At 32.3% G+C, this 21,471-nt stretch overlaps 1 protein-coding gene across 1 annotated transcript; it reads left to right on the top strand.

Moving 5' to 3' along the window:
- The first annotated feature begins 928 nt into the window (after positions 1-928).
- On the top strand, positions 929-15,967 carry LOC133297940 (cellulose synthase-like protein E1). Its single transcript, XM_061497173.1, has 10 exons — positions 929-1,200; positions 2,460-2,763; positions 3,567-3,707; positions 3,819-3,953; positions 5,586-5,798; positions 6,472-6,696; positions 7,151-7,498; positions 7,937-8,482; positions 15,289-15,407; positions 15,736-15,967. The coding sequence occupies exons 1-10, from the start codon at positions 929-931 to the stop codon at positions 15,965-15,967; spliced, it is 2,535 nt and encodes an 844-aa protein (XP_061353157.1).
- The last annotated feature ends 5,504 nt before the right edge of the window (positions 15,968-21,471 follow it).

Genomic DNA, 21,471 nt, shown 5'->3' with positions numbered 1-21,471 from the left:
AATTCAACTGATTTCATAATAATCTGTTTAAGTTTATAATATCACTTATTAAACATCAAATAGAAAAACTTTTTTGTTAAATACGCACAGAGTCTGTTCTGTGATTGAGGTTAATTAAAAAGAATGTAAATATTTATTTATTTTTATAGATTTTAACAAGTATCAGATCTGATTAATCTGATTTTGAATTTGAGTCTCTCTATTCTTTCAAATTTTATTTATTTATTTTGATTATATAATTGTGCATTATTAGATAAATATATAAATATTAAAAAGAACATTATCTAACCGTTAAAGCTTTTATTTTAAATAATTATTAACATGATATTAGAGGTTATATGATTATAGCATCACGAGTTCAATTCGAATTGCTTAACACAGGACGTGAGGACCTGATAGAAAGCATTAAAAAATCTCCGTCGAAATAAATTTTTAGATTTATATTGTAAACATTTATTTTATGAAAATGATATATTATTAGGAGGCAGTATTTTTTGATATCAGTGTCAAATTTAAAATTTGACACTTTATGTAAGAGCCATTAGATCCAAAAAGATCAACGAATTTTATTTGTAAGTATATGATACCATTAATTTTTTTTGATCTAACACTATCAAATAAGATGTCAAATTTCAAAGGATCCTACCTCTATTAGTAGTTAGTCACACCAAATTTTATCCGTTATCGTCATTGCATTCATCATAGCCTTTTCTCACTTTACCTTTGACTACTTTTTGATGGCCACCAGAGCAAGTTTAATCTTTGAAAAACAAGGCACAATAACTCCAACCAGAAAAGGACAAAATTATTGAACTTTCAAACGGCAATGCGTTTGTATATATATATTGGCTATGAATAACAATGCACCACAATTAAAAGCACAACAAATTAACAAGTTGCAAGAGATAGACATATATAATTGATAGTCATGGGTAGTGGTGAATACTCCCCATTATTTGAGACAAGAAGGGGAAGAGGGAGGCTCATCTATAGGACCTTTGCAATCTCATTATTTGTGAGTATATGTTTCATCTGGGTTTACAGGTTGAGCCACATAACAAGAAATGGTGAAGATGGAAAATGGGCATGTCTTGGTTTGCTTGGTGCAGAGCTATGGTTTGGCTTTTATTGGGTACTCACTCAAGCACTCCGATGGAACCTTGTCTTCAGGCAACCCTTCAAGAATAGACTCTCTCAAAGGTCCTATATCGTTATTTTTTACTCAAATTTTTGCAAACACTCTCTTTGCAAACACCAAATTTTAGCAAACACTCTCCCTGTGAGATTTACAAATTACATTAAGTATGACCAGTCATACACTTTTAATTGAAGTATGATTGATTGTACTTAGTGTAATTTGTAAGAGATTGTAAACAAAAAATTTGTAAATATAACATTTTCTCTCTCTCTCTCTCTATATATATATATATATATATATATATATATATATATATATATATATATATATATATATAGGGTAGGATCCTTTGACACCGGTGTCAAATTTAAAGTTTGACATCTCATCTAAGAGCCGTTAGATAAAAAAAGATCAATAGTGTCACATGCTTACAAATCAGAGTCGTTGATCTTTTTGATCCAATGACTCTCAGATAAGGTGTCAAACTTTAAATTTGACACTGATGTCAAATGATCCTCTCTATCTATATATAGGGGCAGGTTATATTTACAAACTTTTTTGTTTACAAACTCTTACAAACTACACTATCTTCTCCCGGGAGAACACTATGTTCGCCCGGGAGAAGATAGTGTAATTTGTAAAAATTTGTCCAAAATGTTTGTAAACGGATCCTTCTCCATATATATATATATATATATATATATATATATATATATATATATATATAGGGGCATGTTATATTTATAAACTTTTTGTTTAAAAACTCTTACAAACTACACTATCTTTTTCTGGGAGAACACTAGTTTCACTATGTTCTCACGGGAGAAGAAAATGTAATTTGTAAAAAATTGTCAAAAAAGTTTGTAAACGGATCATTCTCCATATATATATATATAGGGCTTATCATTTCTCAAGCTGCTTGAGATAATTTTATATCTGACTACTAAATCATAACTGTACAAAGATGGATCAATGGTGATAAAAGAAGAGAAAGAAAAACGAAATCATAATCATTCAAAGGTGAATCAATTAATATAAAGAAATAAATAAACAAAACGACGTAGTTTTGGGTGGCCGGAGATAAACTTATTTCAAGTTACCGAAGAAATATTTTTTTTTCTCTCTCACACAGACACATAACAATTTACTTAACTAATATATGAGCATAACAATAAGAAATATAACACTCAATTTTTAGTATAACTGAATTAACAGCTAATAAATGGTATAGCAATACTTATACCGGCGTAAATTCGTCATGAATCGTTATCTAATTTAACAAAGATGAATTGGAAACTGATATGTGTGTGTTTTGGAACAGATATGAGAATAGGTTGCCAAGAGTGGACATCTTTGTATGCACAGCAGACCCAGAGATTGAGCCATCCATGATGGTGATTAATACAGTGTTATCAGTTATGGCTTATGACTATCCAGCTGAGAAGACAAGTGTGTATCTCTCCGATGATGCTGCCTCAGAAATCACGTTCTATGCTATGCTAGAGGCTTCTACCTTTGCAAAGCATTGGGTTCCATTCTGCAAGAGGTTCAATGTGGAACCCAGGTCCCCTGCTGCATATTTTAATAGTGAGCCTAATCAAACCAAAGAATTGGAAGCTATCAAGGTATATATATATATATATATATATATATATATATATATATGGGTTTTATAAGAGTTATGTTGTAGGAAAAATGATTGTGTTATGTTATAGAGATTCGTTTTGCGTGCCGAAGTTTGTTTTTTTTTTTTGCTGCGGGCCTCACAAAATATTGTGTGTGTAGGAAACTTTTTGTGGTCATGTTAAATGATAGATGATAAACCCTATATATATATATAGTAATCAATAATCTAAATTTGAATTGTTAGAACCTAGAATTTCAAGGATTTGTTAATTAACACATAATTTTAGTTACTAATATGAATTAATATGAATGAGAATGAGAATATAATTGTACCCAAAAAAAAAAAAGTTTTCTTTGAAGCTTGTAATTAACATGCATGCTATTTTGATATAAGATAATTTTTTCTTATTAACTATAGCGTTCGTATATTATTTTGGGTAGATAGATAAAGTTAAATATCGGTATTCCATCAGGTGAGGACATATCTTGATCTCTTTGAGGATTTCAAAGAAACTACATATCCTTATTGGTCAACGAGATTCGAAGTCATGCCTAGAAATGTATATTTTTTTTACTTATTTTGAATATAACAATAATACACGGTGCCAAAGCTTTTATTAGAAAGTTGTTACGAATACTTCATGATCAATCATGATTAGAAAAAAGAAGTGAAGTTTGAAATGAAAAAAAACTGACAAAACACAATAGACTAAAGTTTTTATTTTAAATTTTTGATATAAATAATATTTATCTTCTTATATTATAGAGAATTATAGTTCTCTTAATTTGTTTCATGTTGTAGAAACTATACAACGAAATGGAAAGACGAATTGAAGATGCAACCAAGTTGGGTGGTGTACCCAAAGAAGCACGATTAAAGCATAAAGGGTTTTCTCAGTGGGATTCATATTCTTCTCGACGTGACCATGACACAATTCTTCAAGTAAATTGCTTTCTTAAGCATTTTCAATTCAATTTTGTGTAGTAGTTTTGTCACCATAGCGCATGCCCTGATGCATGCTTGTTTACACTTATGTTTTGATTTTCTTACTAGATACTACTTCATAAAAATGATCCAAATAACTCAAAAGATGTAGATGGGTTCGTTTTGCCAACTCTGGTGTATTTGGCTCGCGAGAAGAGGCCCCAATATCACCATAATTTCAAAGCTGGAGCTATGAATTCATTGGTATATATTATATATATAAATTTCTTTCATAGTTTTAATTATTATTTATTTATATTGGTTAATCTTTGATAGTTTTTATATGTATAAAATTTAGAAAATTGTACTTAACGCTAGTTTGTACAAAAAGTTAGTTCACGTTAAAGTGCACACTCCATAGGTGCTATTTGATCACTCTAGGAATACAAATTAATTGATTTGGCACATTATCAATGATTCAAACATGGTCGTGAATTTGTATGAATATGGTGCCTAATTAGTTAAGAGTGACAAGCAGACATAGGGGGATAGGGTGGGCCCCGCCTCCCTTTAAAATATGAAAATATGTTATTCTATATGATATGCAACATAGTCTGTAAAAACAAAATTTTGAAAATGCTTTTAAAAAGTGAAACACAAGCGATCCTATTCATAAAAAAAAATTTCTCCTTGTTCATTGCACCAGATTCAACCTGCCAGCATATATGGCAGGTTTTGTTCTTGGTCTGCTACCCTCCTCAACAATGTGGAAAGCTGGCTTTTCCGTTGTATACAAAGAAGAGTTCAGTTAGTAATGCATATTCACTCTACCTATCAAATTTGTTTAGAATTTGGTTTTATATTGATTGATTATCTTTTTTTTTTGAAATCATTAAAAATTTATACAGATTGTCATGTCAGAACTCAGGAGAAGAGTATTTAAGTTTTGACTTTGTTGGCAAAGAAAAAAGGCCAGTAATAGTTATTAATTATTAGTTGGAACCAAATGCTAAAGACAAATAACACATTAATTAATTTACTATGTCTTATGCTAAATAACAGCTAAGTGAGAAAATAAGATTATGAAGAAATAAAAGAAAGTGCAATTATAACACCAGAAGGCATGAAATAAACAATAAAAAATTGATCTTACAAACAAAATAGGGTATTAAGGTTGTTCCTCATTGAAATAGAAGGTGTATTGGACCATTGTCACCGAAAGCAAAAAATTGACATTCCAACCAAAAAATTAGCAAAAAAATTAGGTAATTTTATTAGGTTCTTCCAAAAAATTATGTAATTTTATTAGGTTTTTCTTAATAGGTATTTTTGTATTCTTAGTGTCTGTTTGGATCCTCTTTTTTTAAGCTAGAAGCTACTTATAAGCATAAGTTAGGCCAAACAGGTTTTGGGAAAAGCTCTTATAATGAAAAGCTCTTTTTTCTATAATGAAGAAAAAAGCTGAAAATTAAAAGCTCCTAGGAGAAGTTTTTTTTAAGCTCTTATCTGTTTTTCTTGAATTTGTATTTTTTTTAAATGAAGAGTGATAAAGATAGAGAGAGAGATAATTTTCTTAAAATATGTGCTTTTAAGTAAATTTTAAGCTAAAATTTTTATGTAATTTCCAAACAGCTTTTAGCTTTTTTTTAAGCTCTTTTTTTTAGCTTTAACTTATAAGTAGCTTCTAGCTTAAAAATAAGAGGATCCAAACAGGCTCTTAGTGTGATCATCCAACCAAAACTGACATTATTTTTTTACAATAGTAATATAAATTTCCCTCCACCGTGATATAATTTCCTGGATCCGGAAATGGTGAGAAGTATGAAATATGTGCTTGTTGGTATGAACTATGAAGTATAATAATAGCTCACATTCTTTTCTTTGGACTAAATGCAGTTAAGGGTGTCTTCAAATATCAGCAACGGGAAAATCATTCTTAATGTCGACTGTGACATGTATTCAAACAATTCACAAACTGTGAGGGATGCTCTCTGTTTTTTCATGGATGAAGAGAAAGGCCATGAAATTGCTTTTGTTCAGTATCCACAGCATTATGAGAATGTCACTAAGAATGATTTATATGGAAGTATTTTACTATCAGCTAGCGAGGTAAGCTATCTGTAGAATCAAAAGCTTAACAAGTTAAATATTAAATTTTAATTCTAACCTATGGTCTCGAGTTTGATTAGTGTAAAAAACCTTTACACCACCTCAAAAGCTAGTTCAAAGGATGGAGTGTCCAAGGCCTTATAAACTCCACATTAGTTGCACATACAACCAATGTTAGACTATATATCTCAACACGCCCCCTTATGCAAGAGCCCATTGGGCTAGAAGCGTGGAATTGCACAGGCCCAATTTTTGGTTTACCTTTTGTGTTTTTTATTTTAATTCCACTTGAAAGTAGGGGGTCGTGAGGATCGAACTCGTGATCTTATGGTCACTCAAGCTTTGATACCAGGTAAAGAACCTTGGGATACACCACCCCAAAAGCTAGTTCAAAGGGTGGGAGTGTCCAAGGCCTTTTAAACTCCACATTAGTTGCACATACAACCAGTGTTCGATTATATATCTCAACATGTACAAACTCCACATTAGTTGCACATACAACCAATGTTAGACTATATATCTCAACAATTAGGCAGTTGTATTAAAAATTTGATAGGGAGAGTTTTTTTCCCCTTGCGGTTCTGCTTATAAATTATGTTATTATTGTTGATAATTATTTGTGTCTTTACCTAATAGCTTAAACATTTGTGGTTTTTTTATGTATGAAATGAAGGTGGAGTTCCATGGTGCAGACGGTTATGGTGGCCCTTTGTATATAGGAACTGGCTGCTTTCACAAGAGAGATAGTCTCTGTGGGATGAAGTTCAGTGATCAATACAGGAATGACTGGAAGAGCGAAGATGACCAATTCATAGAAGCAATTTTTCAAGAACTAGAAGAAAAATCAAGGGCTCTTGCAAGCTGCACCTACGAAGAAAACACACTATGGGGAAAAGAGGTTTCTCTCTCTCTTTCTCTTTCACACACACACTCCTTATAGTATTATATAAGAGTAAATATGTTGTGCGTTAAGAATCAAATCAACCTAAAACCTTAAGGTGATAGGTGATAGTCTTTTTAATACTTTATATTTTATTCTCTAACACACACCCTCACGCAAAAGTCCTTTGGGCTTGAAGCGTGGATATGACACAAGCCCATTTTTGGTCTATCTTGTGCTACACAAGCCCAATTTTTTTGATCTGCCTTGTATTTTTCTTAATTCCACCTGAAAGTGGAGGGCAGTGAGGATCGAACTCGCAACCTTATGGTCACTTAAGCTCTGATACCATGTTAAGAACCACTTCAACCCAAAACCTTAAGGTGATAGGTGATGGTCTTTTTAATATATTATATTTTACTCTCTAACATTGTGACTAAATTTAGCTGCATAATGTTTTTCTGAATTGCAGATAGGTTTGAAATATGGGTGTCCAGTGGAGGATGTGATAACTGGATTGTCTATACAATGCCAAGGATGGAAGTCAGTGTACTGCAACCCACCAAGGGGGGCTTTCTTAGGTGTAGCTCCAACCACTTTGTCTCAAGCACTTGTTCAACATAAGAGATGGTCTGAAGGACACTTTCAAATTTTGTTTTCCAAGTACAGCACTGTGTGGTATGCTCTTGGAAGGATCAATTTTGGACTCCAAATGGGATATTGTATTTATGGCTTATGGGCACCTAACTGTTTGGCAACACTATATTACTGCATCATCCCTTCACTCTATCTCCTTAAAGGCATTCCCTTGTTTCCAAAGGTAAAAATTCCCTTTTCTAAGTGCTTAATTTAATTAAATAAAAGGAATTCATTCCTATTTTCTCATAGTTTATAGAGATGTAGATAAAAAAAAGTAGGCTATTATTTGTGCTATTTTATTTTACTCATTGTTACATTAATTCATTTTCTTTTTCACTTTGGGATTTCAAGATGTGTTTGATAATAAGATGTTCACTTTGGGAATAAAAAACCCAAACCAAAGTGGAAAAGCTTTTTAAGGAACTAACTCAAATTTTCCCAAAATCATACATGGACTTCCAAAATAACTTGTAAGTTAGACCCTGTTACGACCCTGTTAATATGTGTATACATACACATACCTACACAAATGTGTATATATGTTCATGATTTTTCTAAGCAAATACAAAAAATGTATTGAGCATTCATGTGTTAAATTGGTTATTGTTGGATTTATCAGATGTCAAGTCCATGGTTCATACCTTTTGCATATGTAATACTCGGGGAAACTAGTTGTAGTTTGTTGGAGTTTTTGTTCTCTGGAGGCACATTTCAAGGTTGGTGGAATGACCTACGGATATGGTTATACAAGAGAACAAGCTCTTACCTATTTGCCTTTATTGACACCATCTTGAAGCTTTTTGGATACTCAAATTCAGCCTTTACAATCACAGCTAAGGTTACAGAAGAAGATGCTTCCAAACGCCATTATAAAGAAATTATGGACTTTGGAACCTCCTCTCCAATGTTCACTATACTAGCAACACTTGCATTGCTCAATTTGTTTTGTTTTCTTAGTGTGTTGAAGGATGCAGTCCTAAGGGAAGGTGGTCTTGGAGCTTATGAGAAAATGGTGTTGCAAGTTCTATTGTGTGGCTTTCTGGTTCTCATCAATTTGCCTCTTTACCATGGCCTTTTCTTAAGGAAGGACAATGGCAGATTGCCAAGCTCTATTGCCATCAAATCAACAGCACTGGCTCTAGTTGTATTCATCTCCTTCAGCTTTGCATGATTAAAACAAGGGCCTCTACTTTAATTCTCTCTTTTAGTTGGAAGAGAAGTATTATTCTTCAACATGCCAATTTGTTGTAATGTTTTATATTCTAGTGAGTTAAGATGTAATTCTAGCAGCTGTAAGGTTGTTTTTTTAACCGCAACGTCACATGTTTGAGTCTGAAAATAGTTTTTTTATAAAAATATAATGATAAAATTGTATACAATTAATCCTCATTTCTACCTTTGTTAGTTGGAGAGTCTTATGTATTGAGATTTGCCCTTTGCCCTTATAAATAAGATGTAATTTTGTCATCATTTTTAACTTGGAAGATAAGGAAATTTTTTAATGTTTCCCTTCTCTAATATCATCATAGCAATGATTAATTTGGGAGGGATGTTGAACCACACGAAACTGAATTAGTATAATTGCATTTGTGCTTAATTAACTAACTCAGTTTTCTTTTTTCAAGTTAAATAGACAAAAAAAGATTGGTGATCGAATATTTGGTTTTCCATTTGGAAAGTTTCAAACAATGATTTGGGTAAGGGATTAGTGTTTATGGGGTTGTAAAAGATAATTTTATCTCCTAAATACATATAAAAATATATGGGGGGCTTATGTTTTCTTTTTCTCCCTCTTCTTTTCACATAGGTCCCATGCACTTTTATATGTGTCTATTAGGGGTGATAAACGAATCAGGGGCCTTTAGCTCGGCTCGTGAAGGCTTCAGTTTACATTTCTAAAATTGGTTGTTAGAATCAGGCTTGGACTTGTATAAAAGATCATTTAATATAAAGACCTCAGGCTCCAATTCAAAAACTCGGCCTTAGAGCCTCTCAGGATGACCTATTATATTAATTTTTATTTTTATTTTATATTTTTTATAGTACTTGTAATAGCCTCTTCTCTCTCCTCAATCTATTTCACCTTATTTTATTGGTTAAACAGACTTTTTGAATGATTTTGTTCTATATTATGCTGTTTGGATATACATTGAATTTATGAATATTTATGAAAATACTATTGTTGTTGATTGTATATTTTGTTTGGATAAATTTATGTTGTCTAATTTTTTTTTAAACAGGCTAATAGGTTTAACCAGGGTTTTATTTTTTGAAAATAAGTCAGGCCACAGCCGATAATTATATTTATAATAACCCTCACATATAGTTGTGAATTTAATTATGAATAATAACCCTCACATATAGTTGTGAATTTAATTATGAATTAACGATTTTAATCATAATATTGAAGAATAATTATAAAGAAATTAGAAGAAAAAGAAATAAAATCACCTTTGGTAAAAAGAGAGTTAAAATGACAGTTAAGTGGTAAAAAAATGAGTAAATAAAGTTACTCAAAAAGTGAAAGTAAATATGAAAATATTACCACAAAAATATTGTAAACCAATGTGTAAAGTTAGAATGAGAGTTAAGTGGGTGGGATAGATGAGCTTATACCCATTGGGTTTATTTAAATCACTAAGTGCCAAAAGCTTACGAAGTTTCTCTCATTCTTTCTCTCATCCCGTGGCTGTTTCCTCTCCACCAAAGGGAGTTTTTTCTCTTTTCTCTTTTACTTTGCTTCATCGTTCCATTGAGAATCAAAGGCAACCAACCACAAATCCTTTCATCTCACCCATTTGTTCATCTTTTTCCATTGTGGTGTTGTATTTGGGAGTGAGTGAAACATATTTTGAAGGACCCATGGCTGCCATTTTCAGATTTAAGGCTTGAGGAAGGGTTGTGACCTTGTTGGAAGCTTGGATTGTCTTCTATTTCGTGATTTGAGGCTCCCAAGGTAATTCCCCCAACTCTTTCTTGTGATTTTGGACAAAATGCATGAATTTAAGGTTGTATAAATGGGGATTTGATGGTATGGATAGTTAGAGAGTGATTTGGATATAGCTTCTTTTGTTAAATATGTTTGGGATTGGTCCCCGTAAAAGGAAAAATTATGAAATCGCCATTTAGGACACTTTGATAAATTGGACTCAAAATCAAGTGTAGGTGTCTTTATGTGTAGTCTTGAAAATTGAATGTGGTAGACTAATATATATGTGCTGATTGTCTTCACGTATTTGGAATAAGATGTAATATTGTGAGAGATTGTGGTTGTGACCCCTTGGATACAAGGAGTGTATTGGAGGACAGTGCTTGACAGGTAAGCTTTCGATCCTTGGGGTTAATCCCTCATTTGTTCCACCAGACTCCGAGGGAGGATGGTAGTTTGATATGGTATGTTGAAAATAAATTGTTATATCTTGCATGTATATGTATGTATGTTTGTGTGCCACACAAGACAGTGTTTTCTTGTGTGAGGCATAAGACGATGTTTCCTTATGCATAGTATGAGATGGTGTTTCCTCATACAGTATGTTGCAAGACGGTGTTTCCTTGCATAATGCATACTTGTTATATTCTCTGGCCAGTAGGATTGATTATTGCACACATGCATTGATATACATATTCTGATGCATATATATTATTGTATACTGTAGTTATACCTGAAGTGAACTTAGGGGTGGAGGAGCTCTCCAAGGACCCCTAGTTTATTGAGATGGTTGATCTCACCCCCTGTGGGGACTTACATTTCAGGTACAGAGCTCGATGGTGTTGAGGCATCGCATGGCAGGAGGCTAGGATAGAGATAGTGCATGTAGCAAGAGACATGATTGTTATTATGCCTTGATGACATGATATATGATTTAGACTATCTTCTAATATGTGCATGACTGTTATTTTGATGCATATAACCCGATGATATGTTGTGAAGAGCATAGGAAGTGTCTATGCCATCTTGGATAGTCTATATGCAGTGTTAGTGAAATATATGTATAAGCTATGTTATTTGTTTATTTGCACCTCTTTTGATTAATTGACGCAATTAAGTAAATAATTATATTGGTATTATTTTGAGAAATCGTATGTATTTGATAGCCTAAGCAATAGATTGCCAGGCAATAAGATTCATGTATGTGTGTGACTTGTATAAAATATAATCAAATGTCAATTAGGTAACCTTTTCTCTGTGGGAATAATCCCCACAACCTCCAAATACAAAGGAGATGTCGTCTGTTTATTTTGAAAACATGGGAGGCACAAGAAAGTATCAAGTAGTTTTAATTGAACAAGAAATGATTAGCGAATTGAAATAAAATTGAAAGAGAAAAAGTTTGTTCACGATTTAATTAAGGCTATTAGTGAACTATAAAGTAAGCTTCCGCGGTTAACATAATTAGACATGTTGCGCTTAATACCATATGTGATGATAACAAACTGGTCTGGAACGGGATGTTACAGATATTTGATTGTTGCACGTACAGCAGCTGCATAAATGTTATATATTGTTACAAACATGTGTCGCTTAATACCATATATGATTCCCTGCATTTAATGCTTTCAAGTATATATATGGCAAGTATTTGATTGTTGCACGTACAGGAGCTGCTGAAATGTAAACCCCTATATCAGTCCAACGGATGGTCTTGGGCACAGTGACATTTTCTCTAGACATGTCAGTGAGGAACAAAGTAGTTTCTCCAGTTTTCCTGGGTTTAAGAACCCTAGAGATGGAAGAATTCAGTACCAGTTTGCAAAGTTAAAACCTGCTCAATCTCAGTCTCAGGATGAATTTCTTAAGAAAATTGATGAGAAATTAAGTACATTAACCATTTCTGATACTCCGCAACATTCTGATCAAGAGACTCAACAGTCTCATAAAATGAACACTCGGTCAACAAAACATGTCAATACTCTGAATCATTATAATGAATCTCCTGAGTCAGATAACAAATCTGAAATCAAAATTAATCCTGTAACTGGTATTAATAATTGGAGAAACCCATCCAAACTTTACCATCAAAAGGCAACTACTCCTGATCTTCTACTTGAAGAAAAGAATACAAGCTTCAAAAGTTTCAATGGTAACAACACCTATGAATGGAACGTAGATAGTCAATCAGAGTATAACATACTTAATACTTTGCACCATATGACTATGGTTGCAACTGCATATCAAAATTCTCATAACTGTTCTGAAGAAATCATTGTCAATATTATTGTCTCTGGCTTCTCTGGTCAACTCAAAGGTTGGTGGGATAATTATCTTTCTGAAGATGAAAAAATTTTAGTCCTTAATGCCGTTAAAGTTGATTTTGATGCACTCTAATAACTTCTGATGGAAAAACTATTCCTGATGATGTTAATCAACTAATCTTCACCATTATCCAACATTTTATTAGTGATCCATCTTTATGGAAAGATCGTTCTGCTGAACTCCTATCCAATCTTAAATGTAGAACCTTAGCTGACTTTCGTAGGTATAAAGATACATTCCTTACTAGAGTTTACACTCGAGATGATAGTCAACAATCTTTCTGGAAAGAAAAATTCTTAACTGTTGTTCCAAAATCTTTAGGAGACAAAGTTAGGGATATAATTTGTCATCAATCAGCAACTGGAGATATTCCTTATGAGCAATTAAGTTATGGACAATTAGTTGCTTATATCCAAAAGGTAGCTTTAAAAATTTGTCAAGATGATAAGATCCAACGTCAACTTGTAAAAGAAAAGGCTCAAAATCATAAAGACTTAGGATCATTTTGTGAACAATTTGGTCTACCTTGCGCTACAAAAACTAAAAAACATAAAAAACAGGAACACAAGCAAGTTTAAACTTTTAGGAATTTTCGTAAGAAACCTAATTACAATGAAATGTTTAAAAACGAAAATCCTAAGCCTAATACTGAAACAAATAAATCACAAAATACATCCAAGCCAATCAAGCCAACAATTTGCTATAGCTGTGGTAAACCTGGCCATATTAGTAAATATTGTAGGCTTAAGAAGAAACTAAATAATTTAAACTTCGATCCATCTATTGAAGAACAAATCAATAATCTTCTAATTCAAACCTCAGATGAAGAATCTGGAAAAGAATCTTCTGAAGACTTAAATCAAATCCAAGAAGATGATTTATCTTCTAGTGAGGATTCATAATCCTCACAGGAAATTAATGTAGTGACTAAAGAACAAGATCTCTTGTTCGAAGTCATAGATTCAATCAGTGATCCTCAAGAAATGAAAGCTTACTTAGCAAAGTTAAAATCATCGTTAGAAACCAGTTCTTCTAAATCTAAAGAATTGTTTGTTCCTAATAAATTTAATCTCAAAGATACTCTTAAAAAGCTCAAAAAAAGTATTATTGTCAAACCAATAACTGTCCAAGATCTTCAGTATGAGATCAATATTCTCAAAACTGAAGTTAAATAAATCAAAGAACAACAACAAACTCATCAGAACATTCTTCTTTAATTACAAAATGAAGAATCAACAGGAACAAGTATGGAAAATACTCTGTCTAAACCAGATGAGGATAAGAATCTTAAAGATGAAGAATTTTTAAGTTTAATTATTCAATTAACAATTCAAAAATTCTACATCCCAATCAAGCTTAATGTAGGCAACTTTGACCTTGAAATTGAAGCTCTGTTTGATACAGGGGCAGATTCAAACTGCATTCAAGAAGGGCTAATTCCTACTAAATACTTTGAAAAAAAATTTGAACGTCTTAGCACTGCTAGTGGTTCAAAACTTCAAGTCAATTCTAAACTTCCTAAAGCAATCATAGAAAATGATAATTTAAAAGTTGAAACATCGTTTCTTGTTGTTAAAAATCTCAAAAATGGAGTTATTCTTGGAACTCCGTTTATCAAATCTCTCTTTCCTCTAACTATCACAGATGAAGGTATAATTACTTATCATCTGGACAAACCAATTCTTTTCAAATTTGTTAAAAAAACCCATCATAAGAGACTTGAATTTCATCCATCACAAACAAAAACAAATCAATTTCCTTAAAGAAGAAATTTATTTTAAGAATATTGAAAATCAATTAAAGCAGCCTGAAGTTCAACAAAAAATCAAAGTCTTGTTTGAACAAATCTAGAATACAATTTGTTCTGATCTTCCAATTGCTTTTTGGCAAAGGAAAAAACATATCATAGATCTTCCCTACGAAAAGACTTCAATGAAAGGCAAATCCCAACCAAAGCTCGTCCAATTCAAATGAGTGGTGAACTTCTTGCCTTTTGTCAAAAAAAAATTGCTGATCTGTTAGCCAAAGGTCTCATCCGGAAAAGCAAGAGTCCTTAGTCATGCTCTACTTTCTATGTCAACAAACAATCACAAATTAAGCGTGGAACACCCCGCTTAGTTACAAACTATAAGCCTCTTAATCAAGCTCTTCAATCGATTCGTTATCCGATTCCAAATAAAAAAGATCTTCTCAATCGTTTGTACTCAGCAAAAATCTTTTCGAAATTTGACATGAAATCTGGGTTCTGGCAAATCCAGCTGAATGATAATGAATGTTACAAGACAACTTTTACTGTTCCATTTGGTCAATACGAATGGAAAGTAATGCCTTTTGGTCTGAAGAATGCTTCTTCTGAATTTCAGAGAATCATGAATGACATTTTCAATCCATACTCAACCTTCATCATCGTCTACATTGATGATGTTCTTATCTTTTCTCAATCTATTGATCAACATTTCAAACATCTTCATATTTTTGTAGATGTAATTAAGAAGAGTGGCTTAGCTCTTTCTAAATCAAAAATCAATCTTTTTCAGACAAAAATCAGATTCCTCGGCCATAACATTTATCAAGGGACTATTACTCCAATCTGTGGAGCCATTGAATTTGCTGACAAATTTCCCAATCAAATTATTGATAAAACCCAATTACAGAGATTTCTTGGTTGTCTAAATTATGTAGGTGACTTCTTTCCTCAGCTTAATAATCTAATCAAGCCTCTCCATAATCGTCTTAAGAAAGACCTTATTTCCTTGTCTTATCTTCCCAATCCTCAGGCTTTCAAAATTCTTGAAACTGATGCCTTAGACATAGGTTATGGTGGCATTCTCAAACAGTGAGTCTCAGACAAAGAGTATATCATTGCACATACTTCAAAACATTGGAAATCAGCACAACAAAAATATTCCACTGTAAAAAAAGAAGTTTTAGCAATTGTTTTTAGCATTTCAAAATTTCAATTTGATTTATTAAATCAAAAGTTTTTAATCCGTGTTGATTGCAAATCTGCAAAAGACATTTTACAAAAAGTTGTAAAGAATTTAGCATCTAAACAAATTTTTGCTAGATGGCAAGTAATCTTAAGTGTTTTTGATTTTGAAATAGAATATCTCAAAGGCACCTCAAACTCTCTCCCTAATTATCTCACTCGTGAATTTCTGCAGGGAAGATAAACAGTGTCCTGAAATGCTGAAATCGATAAAATCAACCTCTTCCAAAGAGAGAAAAGGAAACCTAATCCTTGCTGGGTTAGCTAAAAAATCACAAAAATCTGGGTCTCCAGCCCTGCAACAATCTGGGTCATCAACCCAACCCCAAACTGGGTCACCCACCCAAAGAGTTGAGGATACTTCCTCTTCTAAACAAACCAAAGCAGATTATGCTATGCCAATCTAAACCCTACAAGCCCTCCAAGATATATGCTTGACCCATCTACCCAAAAAATCATGGGCTGAAATAGCCTCAGAAGATGAACAGGAAGAACGTCTTTCTGTTTTGATTGATAACTTAAAAACAGACAGATTTCTAACCTTCCAAACAAGGCCCTAGAAATTCAACCAAAACCAGTCTTTACCCAAAAATCAAAAGCCCAAACACCATATATCCCAAAAAACAAGTTCAAGTTATTCAAATGGAACCAGCCTATTGGGATAATAAGCCAACCAAAGTACTTGCAAAGATTTTTCCCAAAGACTTCAAAGGCAATCAATTCCATTTCAAACCCCTTTCTTCAAATAAATCCCAAAATTTCTATGAGTTTGTTCTACTTGATTCAAACTCTATTTCAATCAAACATTACAGAAGTCCAAAAGACCCTGAGTTTATAACTCACTCAACCATCCAAATTCTGAAAGTAATTACCCCATCAGAATATGGAAACCTAAACAAAGTTACCAAATTCTCCCAACCTTATGATCCAATTGGATATAACTACTGGAATTATGAATTAGCCTAAATCAATGTATTCTTTATGCAAAGTAAAGAAAATAAACACTCTTGGTTAATTTATTTTAAGCAAAATGTGCAATATAAATTTCCTCAACGGTTTATCAAATGGTGGGATTATTTTGGACTAATTATTGATATCCTTCCACCTATGGTGTTCAAAGGGTTAACAATCTTTTCAGAAAAATTTGACAAAATATCATATCCGTTTCCATTAAACCTTTACTTTTTCTCTAAATTTTCTCTGGCATGGATATTTTCATGGCAGTATCATTATGGAGATAAATCTGGCACCAAACTCCCAATACTTAGACGATAAGCTTTTGTTAAGTGGTGGACGGAATTTGATGCATCTAGAGCTTGCCCAGAAAATGTCAAGCTTTGGTTTAAGCAACATCCAAAACATATCAAAACAGTTGATCCAACAAATTGCACTTTCTTGAATCAGAAGGCTAAAATTACAGCAGCACTATCTGCTTCAACCAGCAAGGAAAACTTCGCAAAAAATTTGCAAAGCATCCTCCAACTCATTCAAGAGGAAGAAACTGGAAGTTCTAAACAGAAAATTGGTTCTCCCTCTCCATCCATCTCCTCTTCAGCAGATGACTTCTATCAAAATGAAGATGATTGTTTTGGAATCAACTTAGCAGAAGACTGTTGAAGAAAATCACTGTAGTGGCGCTGATGGCAAAATAACACGAGCATGATGTCAGAAAAAGGTGACGCAGGCAGTGATGTAATCAAAGTGTCGGCAGGAACTGTAGCAACACGAGTCAGTTACTATTCACTCAACCTACACTGTTGAAATAGTACCAATCATACAACTTGTACTATAGCCATAAATCTAGCTATACATATATATATATATATATAAATATATATAAATATATATATATATACTAGAAACAAAACTAAAAAAAGAAGTTAAAAAAATAGAAATAAGAATTTCAATTGCAATGACCAAAATCCAAGATAGGTATCGATCTAATCGCGAAGTCTAAAAGTGTGTCTATATAAAAGAAAATTCACATAGAAGTATATAAAAGTTTCTTTTTTCTTTTCTATAGATTGTTTACTAGAACTTGAGCTTGCATGTTGGGAAAAGAAGGAATCTCCGTGCTCCATAGCCTTTGCTTGAAAACACAACTTCATCTTCCCTTAAAGACTAGAAAATAGTTCAAATATCGGGGTTTGAATACTTGAATCCTACACTCGAATAAGGACTAATGCAAGACAATCTCTGAATTTATAATAGGTGGAGAAACGCAGAGTTTAAGTTCTATAACCAAGAATTATAATGTGAGCGACACAATTTGATTGGCTAAGAGTCCTTATCAAACAAAAGAAGGATTTGGTGATTAATGTCACTTGAGATTCTGCCCCAATTTTTTTATTATTTTTTTGTTGATTTATATTGATAAAGTAAGCAACACTTTAGAACAATTTTTTATTATTATATTTTTTATCATTAATTGAATGCATTAATTATTTAATTGTTAAATTTAAATATTTCATTAATTTTCTTTTTAGTAAAAGTAAATAATTAATATTGTATCTGGTTTCTGGATAAGCATTTAATAATTCAAGAAAAAAATTCAATTGACATATCCCTGAAGTTAATTTTACGTTAAAGAAATATTCATCTTAAATAAGAAATGTTATTATTATTGGCACTTTAGACGTAGGACTATATATCCTTATTTTACAAGGGGTTTGAATAGGTTCCTCCAATTGTATTTCACCCGGGATAAAAGGAAAGATAAGTAATTTATCTTTTCAAATCTATGGACTCAAAAAGAAAAAAAAATCTTATGGTATACTTGATTGGTGGTTAAAAATATAAGGAAATATTTTAAAGTATGATTTTACTTATGATGGAAAAAGTTAAATATTTTAGTAATTGATTAGAAAAAAATGAAAGAGATAAATTCCAAAATATTTATAATTTCCTATGTAGCACCGATACCAATACGGGCACGTGACACGACACGATATGACACCCCGACACGTTAATTCTAAAAACAGTTAGATTTTGACACGTTAGGATACGTTGTGATATTAAATAATACTTTTTTTATTTATGTAGTGTATATTATATTTAATATTCAATAATTTAACAAAAAAATGAAGTTAAACTTATAATACCCATCAACTTTGCAAAGAAACATAAGATATCCCAAATATTTATATTAAACTCAATAAAATTATAATCGTAATCTAACGAATCTATTAGTTGGAACTAAAAATACAACGCAATGCAACTTTTGAACCATTTTTTGAGTTTCTACAATGCGTGTTGGAGTGTCGGAGAGTGTCGGGAAGTGTCGGACATGACACGTCAAGATCTTTGAAGTGTCGGTGCTTCATAGATAATTTCTTTGTCTATTTGCAAATATTTTATATAATATCATCAATTGATTTTTTTAATTAATTATTGAAATTTTGACTTTTCATATGATGAATACAAATTAGGTTTAGTATAATTTATAGACTTAAAAAGGTTAATAAGCTAGATTAACTATCCTACATTTTAAATTTAAGTTAGATAAGGCCTATAATTTAGCCAACTAATAGGCCAGACTTAAAATATTTATGTAACTTGATACATCATACTCCTACTTATAGTAAATTCTATAAATATCTTAAATGAGGATTATTTGTAAGTACTCTTTAAGTGAGTGAGCCTATCTTGACTTTAAATTGAGTTGATGTATAAAATGCAAGTACTCTTTAAGCTGTGGTGAATAATCAATATGTATCTGATTCTTAGATAAGCATTTAACGGATTGGAGAAAAAGAATAATTCACATATCAATGTTTTACATTTTTTTTTTTTGAATAACAATGTTTTACATTTCTAATACATAGTTTTCTATATGTATGTATTCTTGAAGTTAATTTTATGTCAAAACAATGTACATCTATAATAAGAAAAGTTATTATTATTATTATTATTTCAAAATATTTTGACTGATCTAAGATTATTATCTCTAAACGAGGATTATTATTAATATGCCTAAAAAATATTTATTGGAGATGTTTAATAAAATTTTCTTATAATGACCTACATAATTAATTTACCCTAATTGTAATCAGATATGTCATTAGATGGGTGAAATAATGATTTTGAAGCAATATGACATTTCAGCATCAGTGTCAGTTCGCTCATGTAGCGAGCAGTCTAGTGAGAGCAAAACTTCAAAATTCGCTGATTTGCTTGCTATAGAGAGCATTTCATCAAGAAGAGTATTTAAACTCGCTGATTTTCTTGTTGTAGCTAGCATCTCAGCAAGCAGAGCCAAAAATGGTTAAAACACCATATATCCTCATTAACTCAAATACCCATTTCGTGAAACCTTACCCTTTAGCCAAAAATCTCTCTTTTCCTCACCTTCATTGATGTTCCTAGAAGAATAAGCTTGGACAACCCAAGTGTAACCCAACTTCCCCATCTTCTTCATAAACACTAACCCTACTTCTATCTCGAGCTTTTAAATTAAGAAGAAACTCAATCTTTCTCCAACCCAGTTTTTGAACATCCATAGGTCTGTAAAAGAGGAATGTGCCTTTCTCCATTTTTGGAGCTCATGGGTGTCATTTCTTCAAGCCTTTGGGGGTACCTACAGTTAGTTGGTTGTTTTCTTTGAGTTTTCTTGAAGATTGGATGTTTGAGGTTAGGGATTATGGTGGGATTTTGGAAAAATCCGAAAATGAACTTTAGTTTTGGTTGATTGATGCTTGAGCACATGCTTTTATGCATAGGGTTGTTGTTTTTATGGTGATTTTGTAGAGAAACCATCATTACGATAAGGTTATTAAAAATCAGCAAAAAAGGTAAGCTTTTGAGCCTATGCATGTTGATGACTTGAGTTGGTTTTCATGTATTGTATGTTGGATGTGTTGTTAATGGAATTATTTACCTTGGAATAGGTTGTGTTAAAATTGGGTGTTATTGCTTGAGCTTGAGATTATAAAATGTCATGTATGGCTACATGATTGGATATATTATGGCCAGCAGAATTAATTGATATGAGCATTTCGAGGATGGCTGATGGACCAAAAGGGTGGCTCGATTATGATTAATACCAACATTCCGGGGATGACTGATAGTCCAAATAAATGGCTTGGTTGGTGTTGATACACCTTTCATGGATATATGCTAGTTATTGTGAGCTTGTTTTCAAAATTCCATTTTGATGCCTACATATCACGGAAGTGAGCTCAGGATTAGAGGAGTCTCCAAGGACCTTGGGTTTACTGAGATTGTATCTCACCCAGTGTGGGGATTAATTTTCAGGTACATCGAGTGGTGCAGAGGACATTATCCTAGGCAAGAGGCTGGTTTAAGCAGGATGATGCTATATTTTAAATTGATGCATATGATTATTGTTTTGTATATGTAATCGATCATTTGATTGGAAGACTATATTTTATGTCTATTGTGAATTACGAAGGGCTTGTATGCCAATTTGTAATCTCTTACCTTATGGCATTTGGAAACAAATGTAATTATGTATAACTGTTATATTCTTGGAAAACATGTTGTAAACATCAATTATGTTAATTTGGAGATATGTATGCCATGTGATATGTTGTAATATGTTAATGGCGTGAAGCCTAAGAGTTATTCATGAAGTATTAGTCATTTGCAATTATTTAAATGACTTGCAGCCTAAGAGATTTTCATGAAGGAGTTGTACTTTTGTATCAATTTAATTGGAAGGCTTGTATGCCTATATTGGTACCGTGGAATATCATGTATGTAATTCATTTGTTAAATGTAACACCTCGTAGTACTCCGGTTGTTAACATACATGATATTTAGCGTATACAGCGGAAGACTTTATTTTAAAAAACGTAATAAAGCGCCTTATAAAAAATACAAGTAAACTTTTTCCAAAATATTTTCTAAAACATTTTAAAAGCGTTCATATGACACATTGCGTTAGCATTAC

Source organism: Gastrolobium bilobum, unplaced genomic scaffold (assembly GCF_033153095.1).
Source record: "Gastrolobium bilobum isolate Gb01-03AN ecotype WA unplaced genomic scaffold, APGP_CSIRO_Gbil_v1 utg6197, whole genome shotgun sequence".
In the NCBI taxonomy this organism is placed as follows: domain Eukaryota; kingdom Viridiplantae; phylum Streptophyta; class Magnoliopsida; order Fabales; family Fabaceae; genus Gastrolobium; species Gastrolobium bilobum.
This window is presented reverse-complemented; position numbering and strand designations above follow the sequence as displayed.